Genomic DNA, 14,425 nt, shown 5'->3' with positions numbered 1-14,425 from the left:
GACTCGTGCTTTACACTCTGCACTCTAATCCGGATCATGAATTCATGACTGCGATCAATATTTTGCACATACCATAGGATCCTGTGTTTTACACTTTACCCCCTAAAATGGATCTCATTTTTAACCCCTAATCTTAACCGCCCCCACCTCCGGCGCGCTCGTGGAATAACAGCCTCCGGGAGCAAGCGCCCGCCGTCGCCGTCGTTCGGTGAAGGAAGGCTTCGTGTCTGTTGCATATTGGTGCCTGCGTACCTGGGCAAACAATGTTTTAGCTCTGTGTTTCTCTCCCCTTTTCCATTCTCCTTGTCAACGTGCTACTCGCCTACTGATCAGAAGCAAAGAAACGCAGAAAAGAAAACCCAGCATAGATCGATCGATCGGATCGGTACATATATTGCTCAAAAACATATATGTGGGAATAAGAGAAGCTTTATATATTTGATTTCTTTTTTGAAAGACCACAGAACATCCTGATACTCCTTGGTATGCAGATGCAGCTCGATCGGCCTACACAGCTTGTTATTCAGGACTCACGAGTTCCAGATCACATCATTACTAGACAGATAGCTTGGTAGCCAGCCCTAGGATACATGCATATATCTAGCTAGGAGCGGGGTATAGCCACTAGACTCCGATTATTTTCTTCCGCTCTCCACGTCCACGGCGGGCTGGCCGGCGAACGGAGCAGCTAGTCTTTGCGCCACCGCAGCTTGCGCCCAAGGACAGGGTCCAGCATCGTCTTGCGCGGGCGGGCAGGGCGGCGCGGGCCCGAGGGGCCGCCGCCGCGGCTGGTCCCCGCCGCGGGGGTGAACTTGACGGACAGGTCGATCCGCACCGTAGCCGGCGACGAGGGGGAGGAGCTGCCCTTCTTCCCTGGCCTCCCTGCTCCTCCCGCCGCAGCCGGGCGAGGCTCGCCATCGGACTCCTCGCTGTCGGTCTTCATCCTGTCCATCATGGCCGTCAGCTCGTCCATGTTGTTGGGGCCACGACCCTCCTGCATGAAGGGTAGTAGGTGCACGGCGTCACGAAATGAAACGAGATCGATCGATCAGATCCTGTTGAGCTAGTCGTCCTGATCAATCAGGTTCAACAAGCCAATAATGTTGTACAAAAAGCTCTCCCTCCCTAACCTTATCAGCGCCGTTTTGGGTGGCAGCGTCGAACTGCATCTGCATGCGGAGCCCCGCGTCATACATGGCCTTCCTTTCCCGGTCGGAGAGCACTGCCATGCCGCATACATACGAATAACTCCATCAGAAATTATTCAGCATCATCTCAGTCTCAGAAATTATGCTGCACGTCGCAGGTAAGAGCGAGCACTCACCCTTGTAGGCCTCCTGGATCTCCAGGTACCTGGCCAGGGCTCGCTCCTTCAACCGAGCGTCATATCGTCTACCCGCTTCATCTTGTCAGGGTGCCATTTCTGCAAGCAACTGCACAGATCGGCGTTAGCACCGTGCGTGTTCGTCGTGCCATGTGTTTGTGTTTGCCAAATCAGATCGAAAGGGTCAGGCGAGCACTCACCAGCGACAGCCTGCGCCACGCCGAGCGGATCTCGGTGGCGGACGCGTCCCGCGCCACGCCCAGCACCGCGTAGTACGTCGCCTTGCCACCGGCCATGGCTGCTAGCTCGCTGCGCGCTCGCTGATGGAGGCTCGAGACGGTGGATGCCTGGATCGGGGGCCCAACCCCACTGTCTTGTAGTGCGCCGGGCACGAGGGACGCGCGGGCCGGGGCGCTGCCAGCACAGCCGCTGCAAAGTAACTTTGCGCCGCGCCGCGCGGCGATGAACCCGGGGCCTCGCGCGGCAGGCGTCACCGGGCGCGGGGGTGGAGCGGCTCCGGAAAGGCGCGGAAACGGCTGGCGTTACCCGCGTTCACCGCGCCAGCCGGCGGCCGGCCGCGCGCCGCGACAACCGCCCGGCGCGACAGTACTTGTACGCCGCGGCGCCGCCGTCCGCGACACTTGTACGCCACGGCGCCGGCGGCCGCGAGAGTTGTACGCCCGCGGCAATGGATGCTTTCGGCACGCCGGGCGCGGCGCGGCTGGGTGTGCGTCAGCAGTGACCTGTATGCGCCGCGGATCGGCGCGGCGGGATCCGGCGAGGTGGTTTGGAGGGCTGGGAGGATCATGTGAGTTCTTGGCTTGCCTGGAAGGATAGAGATGGAGGTGTCGTCATCGACTCATCGATGATGGGGAAGGTTGGAGGTTTCCTGGGGAAGAAATGCAACTTTCTCCCCCTTCCCTTGTAAGAACATGATTTGTTAGCGAAATAGAGTCCGGCGTATGGTCGACGACTCGACGGCGATGGAGATGCGGGCATCCCTTCTCTATGGTAGAGAAGGAAATCATATAGTGGCGCGGCGCCTTTGAAAGGATGCGTATGTGAAGGTCCATAGTTGGGTGGTATGAGATTGCAAGTGCCGCGATTTTAGAAGAAGAATGGTACCGCTTGGAGAGGAAAGATGACCGGGGGGGGGGGGGGGGGGGGGGGGGGGGGTAAAAACCCCCACATTAAGGGTTCTCTTGGTTTTCCCCAGAAAACATTACACGTCATCGTAACGGTCGAGAAGTTACGTCACTGCACACGTCTTCACTGATATATTAGTATAAGATCCAAATTAAAGTACATTTCTTGCTACAGCAGCGAGATTGATCAGCAATACTACAACATCTTCAAGTCAAAAATGAAAAAAAAAATCAAACAACCCATTCCTAATGGCCATGTTAAGTACCGCATTTTCAAAACATTATGACGGGATACATTTTTTTATGAGATCCAAATCAAATAATCCTTCGTTCCACTAGCATCTAAACCCCGACCACCAGTATACACGGTGCAAAAAAAAGGACAAGAGGAAAGCGAAATAGGAAGAAAATAAGGTATGATTGCGCAGTCAAATCCCGAATATATCTGCCGCGATCATCCCGGTAAGTTAGAGCAGTGCGAAGGCAGGGCGGCCACTAGTGACAGACGCATCGCATGGCACCCCGCCGCTCGGCATGACCACTTCTTAAACCCTCGATCGGGCTGTTGCAGGATACGACCAGTTCTCATCGGCACACACCGCGCGCCGCACCGGCCGGAACCGAGAGATCGATCGATCGCCATGGCGGCGGGCTACGCGGAGGAGCTCCTGGGCAGGGTGTCGAGCCTGGTGGAGACGTGCACCCGGCGCGTGTCGCGCGCCACCCGTCGTCTCCTCCGGCACCGGAAGACGAGGCCGCCGCCGGCGCTGTGCGCGCGCGGCGCGGCCATCGACAAGAAGGGCGGCGAGGTGGCGCTGTGGAGCCGGCGGATCCTGATGGGGGAGCGGTGCCAGCCGCTGGACTTCGCGGGCGCCATCCACTACGACAGCTCCGGGCGGCGGCTGGCGCGGCCGCCCACGCCGCGCTCCGCGTCCTCCCTGTCCTGCCGCTCCTGCGACGCCAGCTACCTGGAGCACGCCGACGCCTGAACCTGATGATCCGATCCGTGAGCGAGCCTCCACTGAAAACTCAAGCTAGTGTGCATTTGCCTTCGTCTGTCAGAATTATCTGCCACTGCGCATGCATCAGTGTTTAATTTTGCGTGCTGGCTGCCAGCGAATTTTTTGCTCCATTTCTTGGCGTGTACGTCATGTGTTAATACTCCATTCGTTGCTGCTCAAAATCAAATCAAAATATCAGCGATCGTGATTGATTAATTCATGGATAGTAATAACATGTTTGTCGTATTGTTGATGGAGATGCATGCCATAATAAACCTCGGTTGGTTAGATCGGAGCGAGGTGTGCGGTGACGAGGCGGGTCAACAGCCGAGCGCTCCTCGTTCTGCGACGTTGGCAGAGTGGCAGGAACGCAGCCCACCTGACTGGCGGTGAGGCGCTCGGCCCAGACTCGTTGGGAGTGGCCGCGTAGACTGTGTGACTGGCTCACTACCTTATATCTTGGGCTCCAAACAACATCACTGGTTTGAGGGAAATTCTGACTTTTAGAGGATTTTCCTCCGGTCCAATCCTCCGTAGACCGTAGAGTACAACTACAAGATCTTTTTATATAGCGTTTGTAGTTCTTTTTATATAGCGTTTGGTTGGAGAGCAAGGTAAGATGGAATATATCCATCCGTAATTTTAAGATTGCATCGATGTGTTTTGGTTGGAAGGATGGAATAGTTCCATTTTTATATTTGGTTGAAGGTATGGAGATGGAACGAGGCCACATCCATTAATTGCCGCTAATTGAGGCAGCAGCACAGGAAGCGTGAAGTAGAAGATGGGTCGCAAGGATGGAGAAGACGGAACAAATGGTGTGCGACGTGGGACGAACGCAACAAATATTTTCAGGATAAGGCTGTCCCGAATCTTGTGATCATACGCTTGCGAAGGACGGTTCTATTCTCACATCCAATTAGGATGGAACCGTTCCGTTCCAAGTCATCCCGCTTATCCTTTGCAATAAGAGTGGCTCTCTTATGCAGCCACCTCCAACCCTCCACCCCATCCCTCTCTAACAAAGACGCTTTGAGTCGCCCCCGCCCCACCCCTCCTCCGTCCCACAATCAAACTCACTTGGACTTAGGACCAAAAATGAACAAAAAATTAGCCGCCCTCCGGGGTTGACGCCAGGAAATATGCTTCAATTCTCTAACTAAAATTTAGTTCATCAGCTCTCCAAACTTAGCTAACGAGAACTAATTTTAGACCACAAATGTCAAAAAATCAAAATAGCTTCCAACAAAAGAACAAGCAAATTAATTCTTTTTTAACTAATTAGCTTGTCCTAAATGAGAAATGACATCTACTGAAGGATGGAGGTAGAGGCAGTACGTAACAGGCAGAAATTAGAAATGGAATATAGGCAAATACAGGTAATATGCAGAAGCCCTCAGAAAATAGGCAAACAAGGTGCCAAGCAGCAAGACAAGTATATATATACAGCCAATGCAGGCGTGCATGCAGCAACAAGCCCTGCCCTACTCCCAAAACAACCAACGAACAAGTTAGAACGCAGCAACAACACACAAATAAACGCACGACAGCATCTTTTTGCTTGCTGCGTGTCCCTGCTGTATATATCTCGATGACTCGATCGACGAGACTTACATGCATCATGCATGCTCTCATGCAGTAACTGTACAGCCACACATGTACACCTACTACTCGTCGCCGGCCAGCCGGACATCGAGCCGGCCGGCCCGATCGATCCGCCTCTAAATGAAATTAAGCCGGCAGCGCTAGTTGTTGCTGTCGTCGCTGGCCGTCACCGGCAACTCCACGCTCTTGTCGTTCTTGGGCGTCGACCCGTAGTAGCAGAAGTAGAGGATCAGCTGCGCAGAGCTCAGAAACGTTCCTATGCCATTCGGGATCTGCATGGCCAGTACTTCAATTATATAGAGAGAGAGAGACACACACACACACATACATGCATACATATATAACAAATAACGGCCGGAGAGAGCGAGATACCGACCGTGATGAAGATGTCGAAGCGGATGAGCGCGTAGGTCGTCCAGCAGATGCCGTTGAGGAAGCTGACAAAGGAGAGCGTGAATGGCATGTACTCGACGCTCTTGGTGGTGATGACCCGCTTCATGACGGTGAGCGGCGCGGCGTACATGAGCGTGCCGAAGAAGATGCAGACGCTGCCGACGATGAGCGAGCGCTTCTCGTGGGTGTGGGCGCCGAGGAGCACCCCCGCGGCGATGGCGACGACGAAGACGAGCTCCACGGCGAGGACGCCGAGCATCTTGAGGCGCTTGGGCCTGGGCGCGTAGGCGAAGAAGACGGAGAGGTAGACGACCTCGATGGCGAGCCCCGTGCCGTTGATGGTGACGACGAGGATGCTGTTTGGGTGCACGATGGGGAGCCCGTAGAACACCCACAGCGCGCAGTTGAGGAACGTCGCTAGGTACGGGTCCGGCACGAACTGCTCCACGTCGCGCTTCTTCACGATCTGCACGAACGTCGGCAGCGGCGACAGGAACAGCCCGAACGAGATGATGTTGCCTGCCATCCATCCGACGGTGTGACCATTAGCGAATTATCCATGGATCATAGTTAATTCTGGAATTGAAAGAAAGCATGTGTATTAAGGTATAGTACTCACCGCAGATGCCGACGATGTTGCGGACGGCGTCGGCGTTCACCATCTCTTCTCCTTCTCCTTCTCCTTCTTCTTTTTCGCGTGTTCTTGGGAGGAAGTTGCCGGCTGCCGCGGCAGATAGAGGGTGAAGCTGATAGCGTGTGCAACGGCAATAATGGGGGTTGCTACTATTCTAATCGATATAATGGGGGTTTATTAGTTTACGGATGGAGCGGGATCGCGTCTGGAGGCCTCTGCCTTCCTCCCTTCCCTCCCCTTGCACGCCACAAAGAGTCGGAATGGAGAGGCAGAGAGCACGGTTTGAGCTGGCCCATCGCCCGCTGCTTTTAGAGGGCGCCATAGCCATGGACGCCGATATGCATGGGCGATAATGCCAACCATGCCATGCATGCATGCGTGAGGTACGGATGGTCCACGCACAACGGCACAAGCTTATTTCTGGATAGGACGACCAACTTTTGGCAGGCAGGCATGGATGCTTCAAATGGTGCACAGCCGCTCACTCGGAGGCATGCATGCATGCAGCTACGGCGCCGGCGTCCGGGCACGGGCAACCAGTAGTTTTTTATCGACGCGCCAACGGATATGTTTTTTCGCCCCCCTCAGCTAGCGTACGGACGGTGAAGGGCAAGTAAGTTTATGCTGCGGCTAGGTGGTTAAGATATGCAGTTAAGGGCAAGTACATTTGAGCCGCGCGAACAAAGTATGCTCTAGCCGGCCGTAGAACGTGATATCGACGAAATCAGTGAGCCACCACAAGGATATGATTCTATGAATATTAACTACTACCCGAAAAATAATTAGTAAAGATCGCAAGAAGTATTGTGAGACGGAGATTAAAACCCAGATAAGAAACCTGGTTGATCCTTCGAGAGCCACCTACATTGCTGCATCATCACAACGACGATTAAGGTAGCGGTCTGGTATAACTCCTTTTTTAAAAAAAAAATGAGACGGACAGGACGACTGCCCGTTTATTAAAGGCAGATAGAAGAAGAAGAAGCCACGGTACAAAGTCGCAAGCAGTGGTCACAGGGGAAGATAGGATTAAAAAAGGAAACACACTTGCTAAGGAAAAAAAGAAACAAAAATAGGCATTCCTAGCGATCGAGCTCGGCACGAAACTAAATGTTTCGTAGGCAATTATGCCACGTTTGGCGGAGCTCTCAAAGTTGATTCTCCGCTGAATCCAGCAAGAGTTTTTCCAGAGAAAAGTGATTATCTATTGATTTTTTGAAATGAACTAAGAGGCTAAGAGCTGAAAAAAAGTAGTTTCTCCTGATCCTGTGAAGTGATTCTTTATCCTGATTTTAAGATTTTATGTTAGAGAATAAAAACGAATCACTTTTAACCACAGAACTACTTCTTTTATAGAATCAGCTACCATAAAGTATCAGCATTATACGAATCTGCGCCAAATAGACTCTAAAGCTTGTATAGTCCGAACTGTCCAGTCTTGTGCGACCTGGCGTTGTTTCCATATCTCACTTTCACCGCGGCGAGGCCGTTGTTATTCTTGCGGTCTCTCTTACCTGATGTCATTTATTTACCCACGGCCACACCTCGCGGATCCAATATAACCTGTGATCGAACGATCGATGGAAGCACATTTTGCTTCTGCATCGACGCATGCAATTGGCGTGTAGAGCAACTTCTGGTATTTGGTGCATCCACGGGGTTCGCATGAACTGGCGGGTGAGAGCGAGCGAAGGATCCGAGCGTACACGTATAAGTGGTACACATAAACGCACCAAATAAACGCGCTCGAGCTTATGGGAGAAAACGTCCTGTTGCAGGCCTCTTGCAGCCAAAAAAAAAAAACTTGCTTTGCTACTATGCAACCAAGCATATATGTACATGATGGATTTCCTTGTACAAAACTAATGTACAACAGCTATTCTACTACTACGAGTTCCGTTCCGTCCAGGAGCTACGAGTTTGAACCATCAGCGCCAGGCTGAGATATGCTCGGTACACCCGTCTCCAGCTTCCGCCTTTTCCTGCGAGGCAAATACATGTACATTAGTTGCATGTTACAACAGAGAATAGGTGCCCAGCTGAATGCACCGAGGATTTCTTGTCACTTGTCAGGACCCCTACCTTCTCTGAAAATGGTTCTGCATCGGCTTAACAGTGTCATCGAGAGGCTTATTGCTACCTTTCTCCCCCTCCTCATGATGGTCTTGCTCCAGTGATACATTTGTTGGACGAGCCGGAGACTGAACAGGGAGGACACGTACATATAGCAATTGGTAAGTTGGGTATTTCAAGCCCAATCATGTACCAACAATCATGTTCTTTTTTAAAAGAAAAAAGAAAAAGAAAAGGACAAAAACAAAGATGTTCAACTTTATAATTATGTCCTGAACTCCTGATGAACTGGGTGCAAAGTGACGGCTGGGCATGTTTAGCAGGCTGATTTTGACAGGCAATAGAAGCTTACTGATGGTAATAACTAACAGAAGGATTCTTGAGACTTACGCTTCTTGCATTTTGATGATGGGACAAATCTTTGGGTGGGTCTGGTCCTCTCACTTTCTCATGGGACTGAAGAAGCGAGTTGTCTTCAGCACATGGACAAATTTTGCAGAGCTGGAGGACAAATTAACTGGATTAGGCAAGCAGAAGCTCTAAAGGTGAAATGGCAAGTCAACCCAACAATTTACAAACATCTAAACACCCCTAAGGCCCTAAGCAAGGCAGCCAGCATCTCTAATGTGCATCACATGCTAAATTCAGATTACCTGCTTAATAACCCGGCCTATCACCTCATTTAGAGTAAAAAGTACATAGGATTTCGGCCCAAGGAAAGTCAGGCAGTACTTCTCAAAGTTGGAACTGTTAGTAGAGCCTGTTAGTAGGTTAAAGAGTTCCTCCTTAAACCTGCAGGAATCAATGGAAAAGGAAATTTGAAGTTAGAACTATCACACAATGAGTCACAAATAGTTCTGCTCAGGTACATAGGTGAGAATCCTGGACATTACCCGGCATATACATCACAAGTGAGTGAATCTCGAGAGGGAGCTTCAGCCCTAGCTTTTCTCGAAAGAACCTTTGCTACCAGTAGTCTCTCATACAAAATCTGTCATATACAAGGATAAATAAATAAATTGTAGTGCCAATAATTATAAAGTGTGGACAGTTTTGTCCAACACAAAAATATGGTGCAGATTGCTTTTAAGTGCAAGCCTCATTCCTTAATAGGCACTAGTGGCTAGTGGCATTGAACTGGAGACTTCCATACCATGTCAGTTAACTTGCCACGCGAAAAAAAAAGCATGGTCCATGTAACAAGATAAAATGCTGAAGTACCTGGTGAAGCCTCAAGAGCACAGCCAGAGAACAACAAGGTACACCGCTTTTCACACAATGCGGTTCAGCTGTTCTTTTGGAATATGCTAAACTGCCCATTTCTACATTGCAGCCTTCTCTTGATTCATGATGCACTGCAGATTTATTGCCCAAGCACCGAAAACTCGACCCATCTTCACTGGGAGCAGCAACATCACAACTTGCTGCTCCATTCCCAGGTCCAGTTATGGACCCCAACTGGATGTTTCCGACATCAGGTATAAATTCACCCTCCTCAATCTCTGTCTGATAAGCGTCATGCATAGAAGCAGACTTATTGGACGTATTTACAAGATATCCACCTCTCTGAAATGAAAAGTAACAGAAAGCAGGTTATCTTTTACTCCATAAACACAATGAAGTGTCCATGAGAAAAATATTTCTTTCTGCATGTTTGAAATTCAAATAAATCTGAAGAACATAATATGGTATACACATGTACATACCTTTGAAGGTAAAGGAATATTATTAGCAAACGAGGAGTCAGGTATGCTCCTGCGAAAAGTTTTGCCAAGACCACAATATTCACAAGCTTCTTTGGAAGCTACAGTGCCATTCGATTCTGGTAACTGATAATTAATAGAAACAAATGGCTGAACTAATTTTGTCCAAATCATCATTGGCTTTAGTTCAGAAGGACAACTTTTGGAGGCACAACGAACCATCCTGTCTATGTCCTTGTGGATGTGAAGATCTATGTCCTTGTGGATGTGAAGATCAGTATCTTTAAGTACATTTTTCGAAATCAAACTTGATTGATTATTATAAGCAGAAGAAAGATGTCTATCCCCATTGTTCAACCTTGCCATATTAATTTCTCTGGCTTCAGCAAGCAAAGCTGCAAGTGAGACACAGATGAGAACGTTGAATGTTAAAACATATTGTAAAACTCTGATGAGTCAAGGCAAATCAACTTCAGAATAACTTAATACTAATCACAGGTATTTTGTTGGACATAATGACGCTACCTTTTGGGCCCATCCTCCTTTTATCCAATTGTTTGAAGGAGGAGCTTCGATGATCAAGTGATCTGTGGTAATTATTGGCAATAATATTGGAGCAGGTTTTATTCAAAGATAACCGTGCCTCTGACAAATCGTCTATCTTCTGATTTAAACGAGAATGTAGAATGACAAGAGCCGTACTGGTATCAATTTTCTCCCACAGTGCATCAAGCATGTCGAGGCCATGTTCATCGTATAACTGTTCAATGCACCTCCTATGTAAGGCTTTTCACAGGTCAAAAACAAAGAAAATAAACAACATTTAGTCAATTTGAAGAAAAAATTTACTCTAACTATTCTGTATGATATATAGCATTTGTTACGAGTTAGATGCTCTTGAATTTTCATATCACTGTCAACATGGTCTTGCAGATTTCCAATAAAGTCAGCAGTTGCTTTGTAGCGCTGCAATAGCATGTCACTCTCAAACCTAATAAAAAATACATAGAGGGCATTACAAGACCATTGATCATTCATGATCCCATGAGCACGCAAAATGTCATCAAGATCTGATAAAAGACAAACTGAAGCAATTTAAAAACTGATTACTTACATGTCGTCTTCACATTTGAAAATATTTTCTTCATAATGATTTTTAGTTCTGAATTTAAAGCAATCCTCCCTCCCAGAGGTAGCAGAAACTGTTGTGTCATTGAATATAGACTGTCCCAGCTCGGTCCGGTAACTTGATTTTAGCGTTAAACACTGAGATTGAGAATGATCAAGTAAGAATTTGCTGTCAATGAGTAGAAATGGGAATAGTATGAATTTGTAGGAATTTACATTCTTTGGTAGTAGGTAATAGCTAGTAGTGCAACGTGTGCACGTATCGAGGTTCACTTTTGGGGGTAATTCATTTTCTCTCAAGGGACTCCAGTCTGGTAAGGGATCAGTTTTGTCTCCCTTGTACTCTTCCGCTTGAAGAGTTTCTTCATTACCTATCAGAAGTATGCAAACAGAATTTCAGAGTAATGGATTTGCTTAACAAGTGAAAGTTGAGTATCCAGCATGAGCTGCAATTGTATCGACACATTAGAACATATATGTACGCATAACAGAACTATCACTGCCTTTTCAGAAATCAATATTGATTTTGTTGAGATAAGCATGTTGTATCAAATGGAGTATCATCTTTTCTTTTTAGAAATCACAGATACAAATCCAAATTGGAACATATCAAAGGGACTGCTTTTCTACAGAGCAGAAACAACAAGAAAACTGACACACCTTTGGTAGGTGTTTCAAAGGAGTCAGGGATCCCCTGGGTATGTCTCTGCCTGAAATTGTACTCAGTTTCTTTAAGGTTTTGATCATGGGGATAGCTCACTTGAGATACATTATATTTGATATTGGTTGTTTTCATTCGGTTACCATCCAAGCTATGATTTGCATCTGGAGTAAAGCATAAAACTGCCTGCACAGGAAAATTTAGGAATCAATGATAACATCCAGGCTCATAGTAGAAAAGGAAAATGATACAATTTGCTGCGGGAAAAAATCTTTTTCATTCCTGTTGCTCAGTAAGCAACATACAAGAGATAAAAAATAAAATAAAATTAGGGGCCTAAGAAAATGAGCCGCATGTGGCCTGGACCGTTTAGTAAATAACGAGAAATGCAATGCATTACCTTGTCAGTAGGACTAGTCTTTGGACTTCTGCAAGATTGTTCATCATTTAGTAAAGTAACCCTTAGGCTATCAGGCAGATAAGTTTCGAAGGTTTTTATTAACTCTGGGCACTGATGCATGGCTCTCTTTACCTGCAAACACAAATGATTGTGAAATGACTGTCCTTCCAAATCATTATCAAGAAAGCACTGAACGAAAAGCAGCACCTTTCCATAAATGTCTTCAATTTCCATGGTCTTTGGGGCCATACACTGAGTCAGCGTGGCCAGTAAATCCTCGTAATCTTCATTGGACATATTAGGGGACATCTGCAGATACAGAGTAAGCATCAAGCTAAATAACCATGGACACCAAGCAAGAACCTAAACAAGGATCAGATATGTACATCACCTTCACATTCACAAGGAAAGAGATTGCACCCTGTAAAGCCTGGCTGTTGTGGTCGTAGGAGGGACCACGCCCTTGGAGAAAGTGATGGAAGCACTTTAGGATGTGAGTTTCGCCAACAAACACTTCCGACAGAATCTCTTCGCATTTTTTGGCCGTGATTCCACCTTCAGTACATGAACTGCAACAGAAGGACAGTGTTAGAACATATAACCACAAATAAAAAGGACGGATACGAGGGCGCTAAATAGGATGTCATCGATGGAGATGCATACCTTCGGTTAACAATCTCCCGTGCTGCTTTGATGAGCTCCTTGTACGTTTCAACACTGAGTATGGACTTAGCCAGGATGAGGAACCCCACAGCCTCCTTACCGTGCGTCTTAAGTGCCCTTTCGAGCAGATCTTCGCCGCAAGGCGCCATTTCCTGGACCATCCGCAGACAATCTAGCGGTGCCGCAAAAACACAAACACCTGCGCTGCGCAAATATCTCGATTGGTGACATGATCTAGGCCGGAGTACGTATACATGCTAAACCCTGAAGCTTCCCCTATCAGCTGCCTCGTAGCAATTACGCGCGAATTCGAGCCTTAGACCCAGGAGCGAGTCCATGACTTAGACGATAACAGGGTAAACCCGGGATTCACTCGTGAATCGTTATGCCTGCCACGAGTTGTCCCCGCGCGAAATCGCACCGCCTTACCGCGCGCGCGAGGAGAAATTAAACGCACGAGATGAGAGAGAGAGAGATTGGAGGAGGCGAACGTACCTGAGCACCAGCGTACGGCGGCGAGGCTCGGGGTTGGCGAAGAGGACGGCGGCTAGCGGCGTCGCCCTAGCACGGGTCTCTAGGGCAGGAACCCAAAACCACCGGGGTGCGGGCGGCACCGGCGTTGGATGGCGCGAGGGGAGGGGAGGGGAAAAGGCGGGCGGGGGAAGTGCGTTTTTAAGCGCACAAGTTGGCTTGGTTTGGGGTCTCGAATCGGGCCCGACGTAGAGACCGACTGGCTCACCGATTCGTTGGCCCCACACACACCTGTAGACCTCAGGCGTCTCAACTCTCAACTCAAATATCAGGCACAGGCGCTCATCGATGATCGATCGATGCAGGACTGGGGCTACGGGACGCGTGTTCGTCGCTACCTCCGACCCAGCCTTATCTTCCTTCTTCGTTCTTCTACCTCCGACCGACGCCAACGCCGGCTTCTTCTACCTTCGAGCTCCTGCTGCCCCGCCGCCAGGCCCGTACCTACGTTTTTTTTTTTTTGCCCTGGTGCAAAATATAAAGTGGGGCTATATTTATAAAATGCAAATAGCTAAAATACAACCATAAGTATTCATGCAAAATGATTAAATGATGAATCTTACTACTAATAACTTAGCTTCCATTAAAAAGCATCATTCTTCTAGTATTCTTCGAAATAGGCACAATATTACATTACCTGCACCTTCTCAGCGAATCACGTGATCGCGCCTTCACGCGGTAGCTTCTGTTGTGAAGAAGTCAGACCTGCCGTCAGAGCTCTAGAGGTGGAGTCGTTGCCTGCATGCAGGCTTGATTGCGGCGGTAGCTTCACAAAATCGCAGTTCGCGCGCAGCTCGGCGAGACGGCGACTCGACGAGATTGCGGCGGCTGGCGGCACTCACGCGATCTGGCGATTAGATTTAGAATCCTAATCGGCAAACGGTAGCGGGAAGCCAGGCCTGCTAATCGGAGTATCAGTCTATCGGATGGTTATGGACTACTGATCCGGCAACACACAATGAGCCAATGACGCAACAGATTCTCCAGGCCAAAAAATCAAAAAGTTGCATGCAAGCCTGGTCCGCTGGTTGCATGCAGAATTGTAGATGCAGGCAGGAACAGAGTTACAGAGGCCACCAGGCACCAGACTACCAGATGGAGGTCGACACATGGGGCCCCCAAATTTTGGAGGCCTGGTGCAGTTGGCCCACTTGCCATGGATGA

The 14,425-nt window shown here is 48.7% G+C and overlaps 4 protein-coding genes across 4 annotated transcripts; 1 reads left to right on the top strand and 3 right to left on the bottom strand.

Moving 5' to 3' along the window:
• Positions 1-688: 688 nt before the first annotated feature.
• LOC101769594 (chaperone protein DnaJ-like) lies at positions 689-1,620 on the bottom strand. The gene is made up of 4 exons (XM_004963487.1): positions 1,525-1,620; positions 1,325-1,370; positions 1,131-1,222; positions 689-994 (listed from the first exon to the last, which is right to left on the bottom strand). Exons 1-4 carry the CDS (start codon positions 1,618-1,620, stop codon positions 689-691), a joined length of 540 nt encoding a protein of 179 aa, XP_004963544.1.
• A 1,490-nt stretch (positions 1,621-3,110) lies between these two features.
• LOC101769186 lies at positions 3,111-3,458 on the top strand. Its single transcript, XM_004963486.1, has one exon. It carries the CDS (start codon positions 3,111-3,113, stop codon positions 3,456-3,458), a length of 348 nt encoding a protein of 115 aa, XP_004963543.1.
• Positions 3,459-4,871: 1,413 nt separating this feature from the next.
• Positions 4,872-6,367, bottom strand: LOC101773055 (bidirectional sugar transporter SWEET5). Its single transcript, XM_004960984.1, has 3 exons — positions 6,088-6,367; positions 5,452-5,987; positions 4,872-5,347 (listed from the first exon to the last, which is right to left on the bottom strand). The coding sequence occupies exons 1-3, from the start codon at positions 6,128-6,130 to the stop codon at positions 5,216-5,218; spliced, it is 711 nt and encodes a 236-aa protein (XP_004961041.1). The 5' UTR covers positions 6,131-6,367; the 3' UTR covers positions 4,872-5,215.
• Positions 6,368-7,890: 1,523 nt separating this feature from the next.
• On the bottom strand, positions 7,891-13,348 carry LOC101768775 (paired amphipathic helix protein Sin3-like 5). The gene is made up of 17 exons (XM_022825517.1): positions 13,226-13,348; positions 12,731-12,929; positions 12,459-12,636; positions 12,275-12,376; positions 12,068-12,199; positions 11,667-11,853; positions 11,223-11,377; positions 10,993-11,144; positions 10,763-10,869; positions 10,404-10,664; positions 9,882-10,273; positions 9,397-9,741; positions 9,069-9,166; positions 8,829-8,967; positions 8,566-8,676; positions 8,185-8,303; positions 7,891-8,084 (listed from the first exon to the last, which is right to left on the bottom strand). Exons 2-17 carry the CDS (start codon positions 12,889-12,891, stop codon positions 8,015-8,017), a joined length of 2,709 nt encoding a protein of 902 aa, XP_022681252.1. The 5' UTR covers positions 12,892-12,929; positions 13,226-13,348; the 3' UTR covers positions 7,891-8,014.
• Positions 13,349-14,425: the final 1,077 nt, after the last annotated feature.

This window comes from Setaria italica, chromosome III (assembly GCF_000263155.2).
Source record: "Setaria italica strain Yugu1 chromosome III, Setaria_italica_v2.0, whole genome shotgun sequence".
Taxonomy (NCBI): domain Eukaryota; kingdom Viridiplantae; phylum Streptophyta; class Magnoliopsida; order Poales; family Poaceae; genus Setaria; species Setaria italica.
This window is presented reverse-complemented; position numbering and strand designations above follow the sequence as displayed.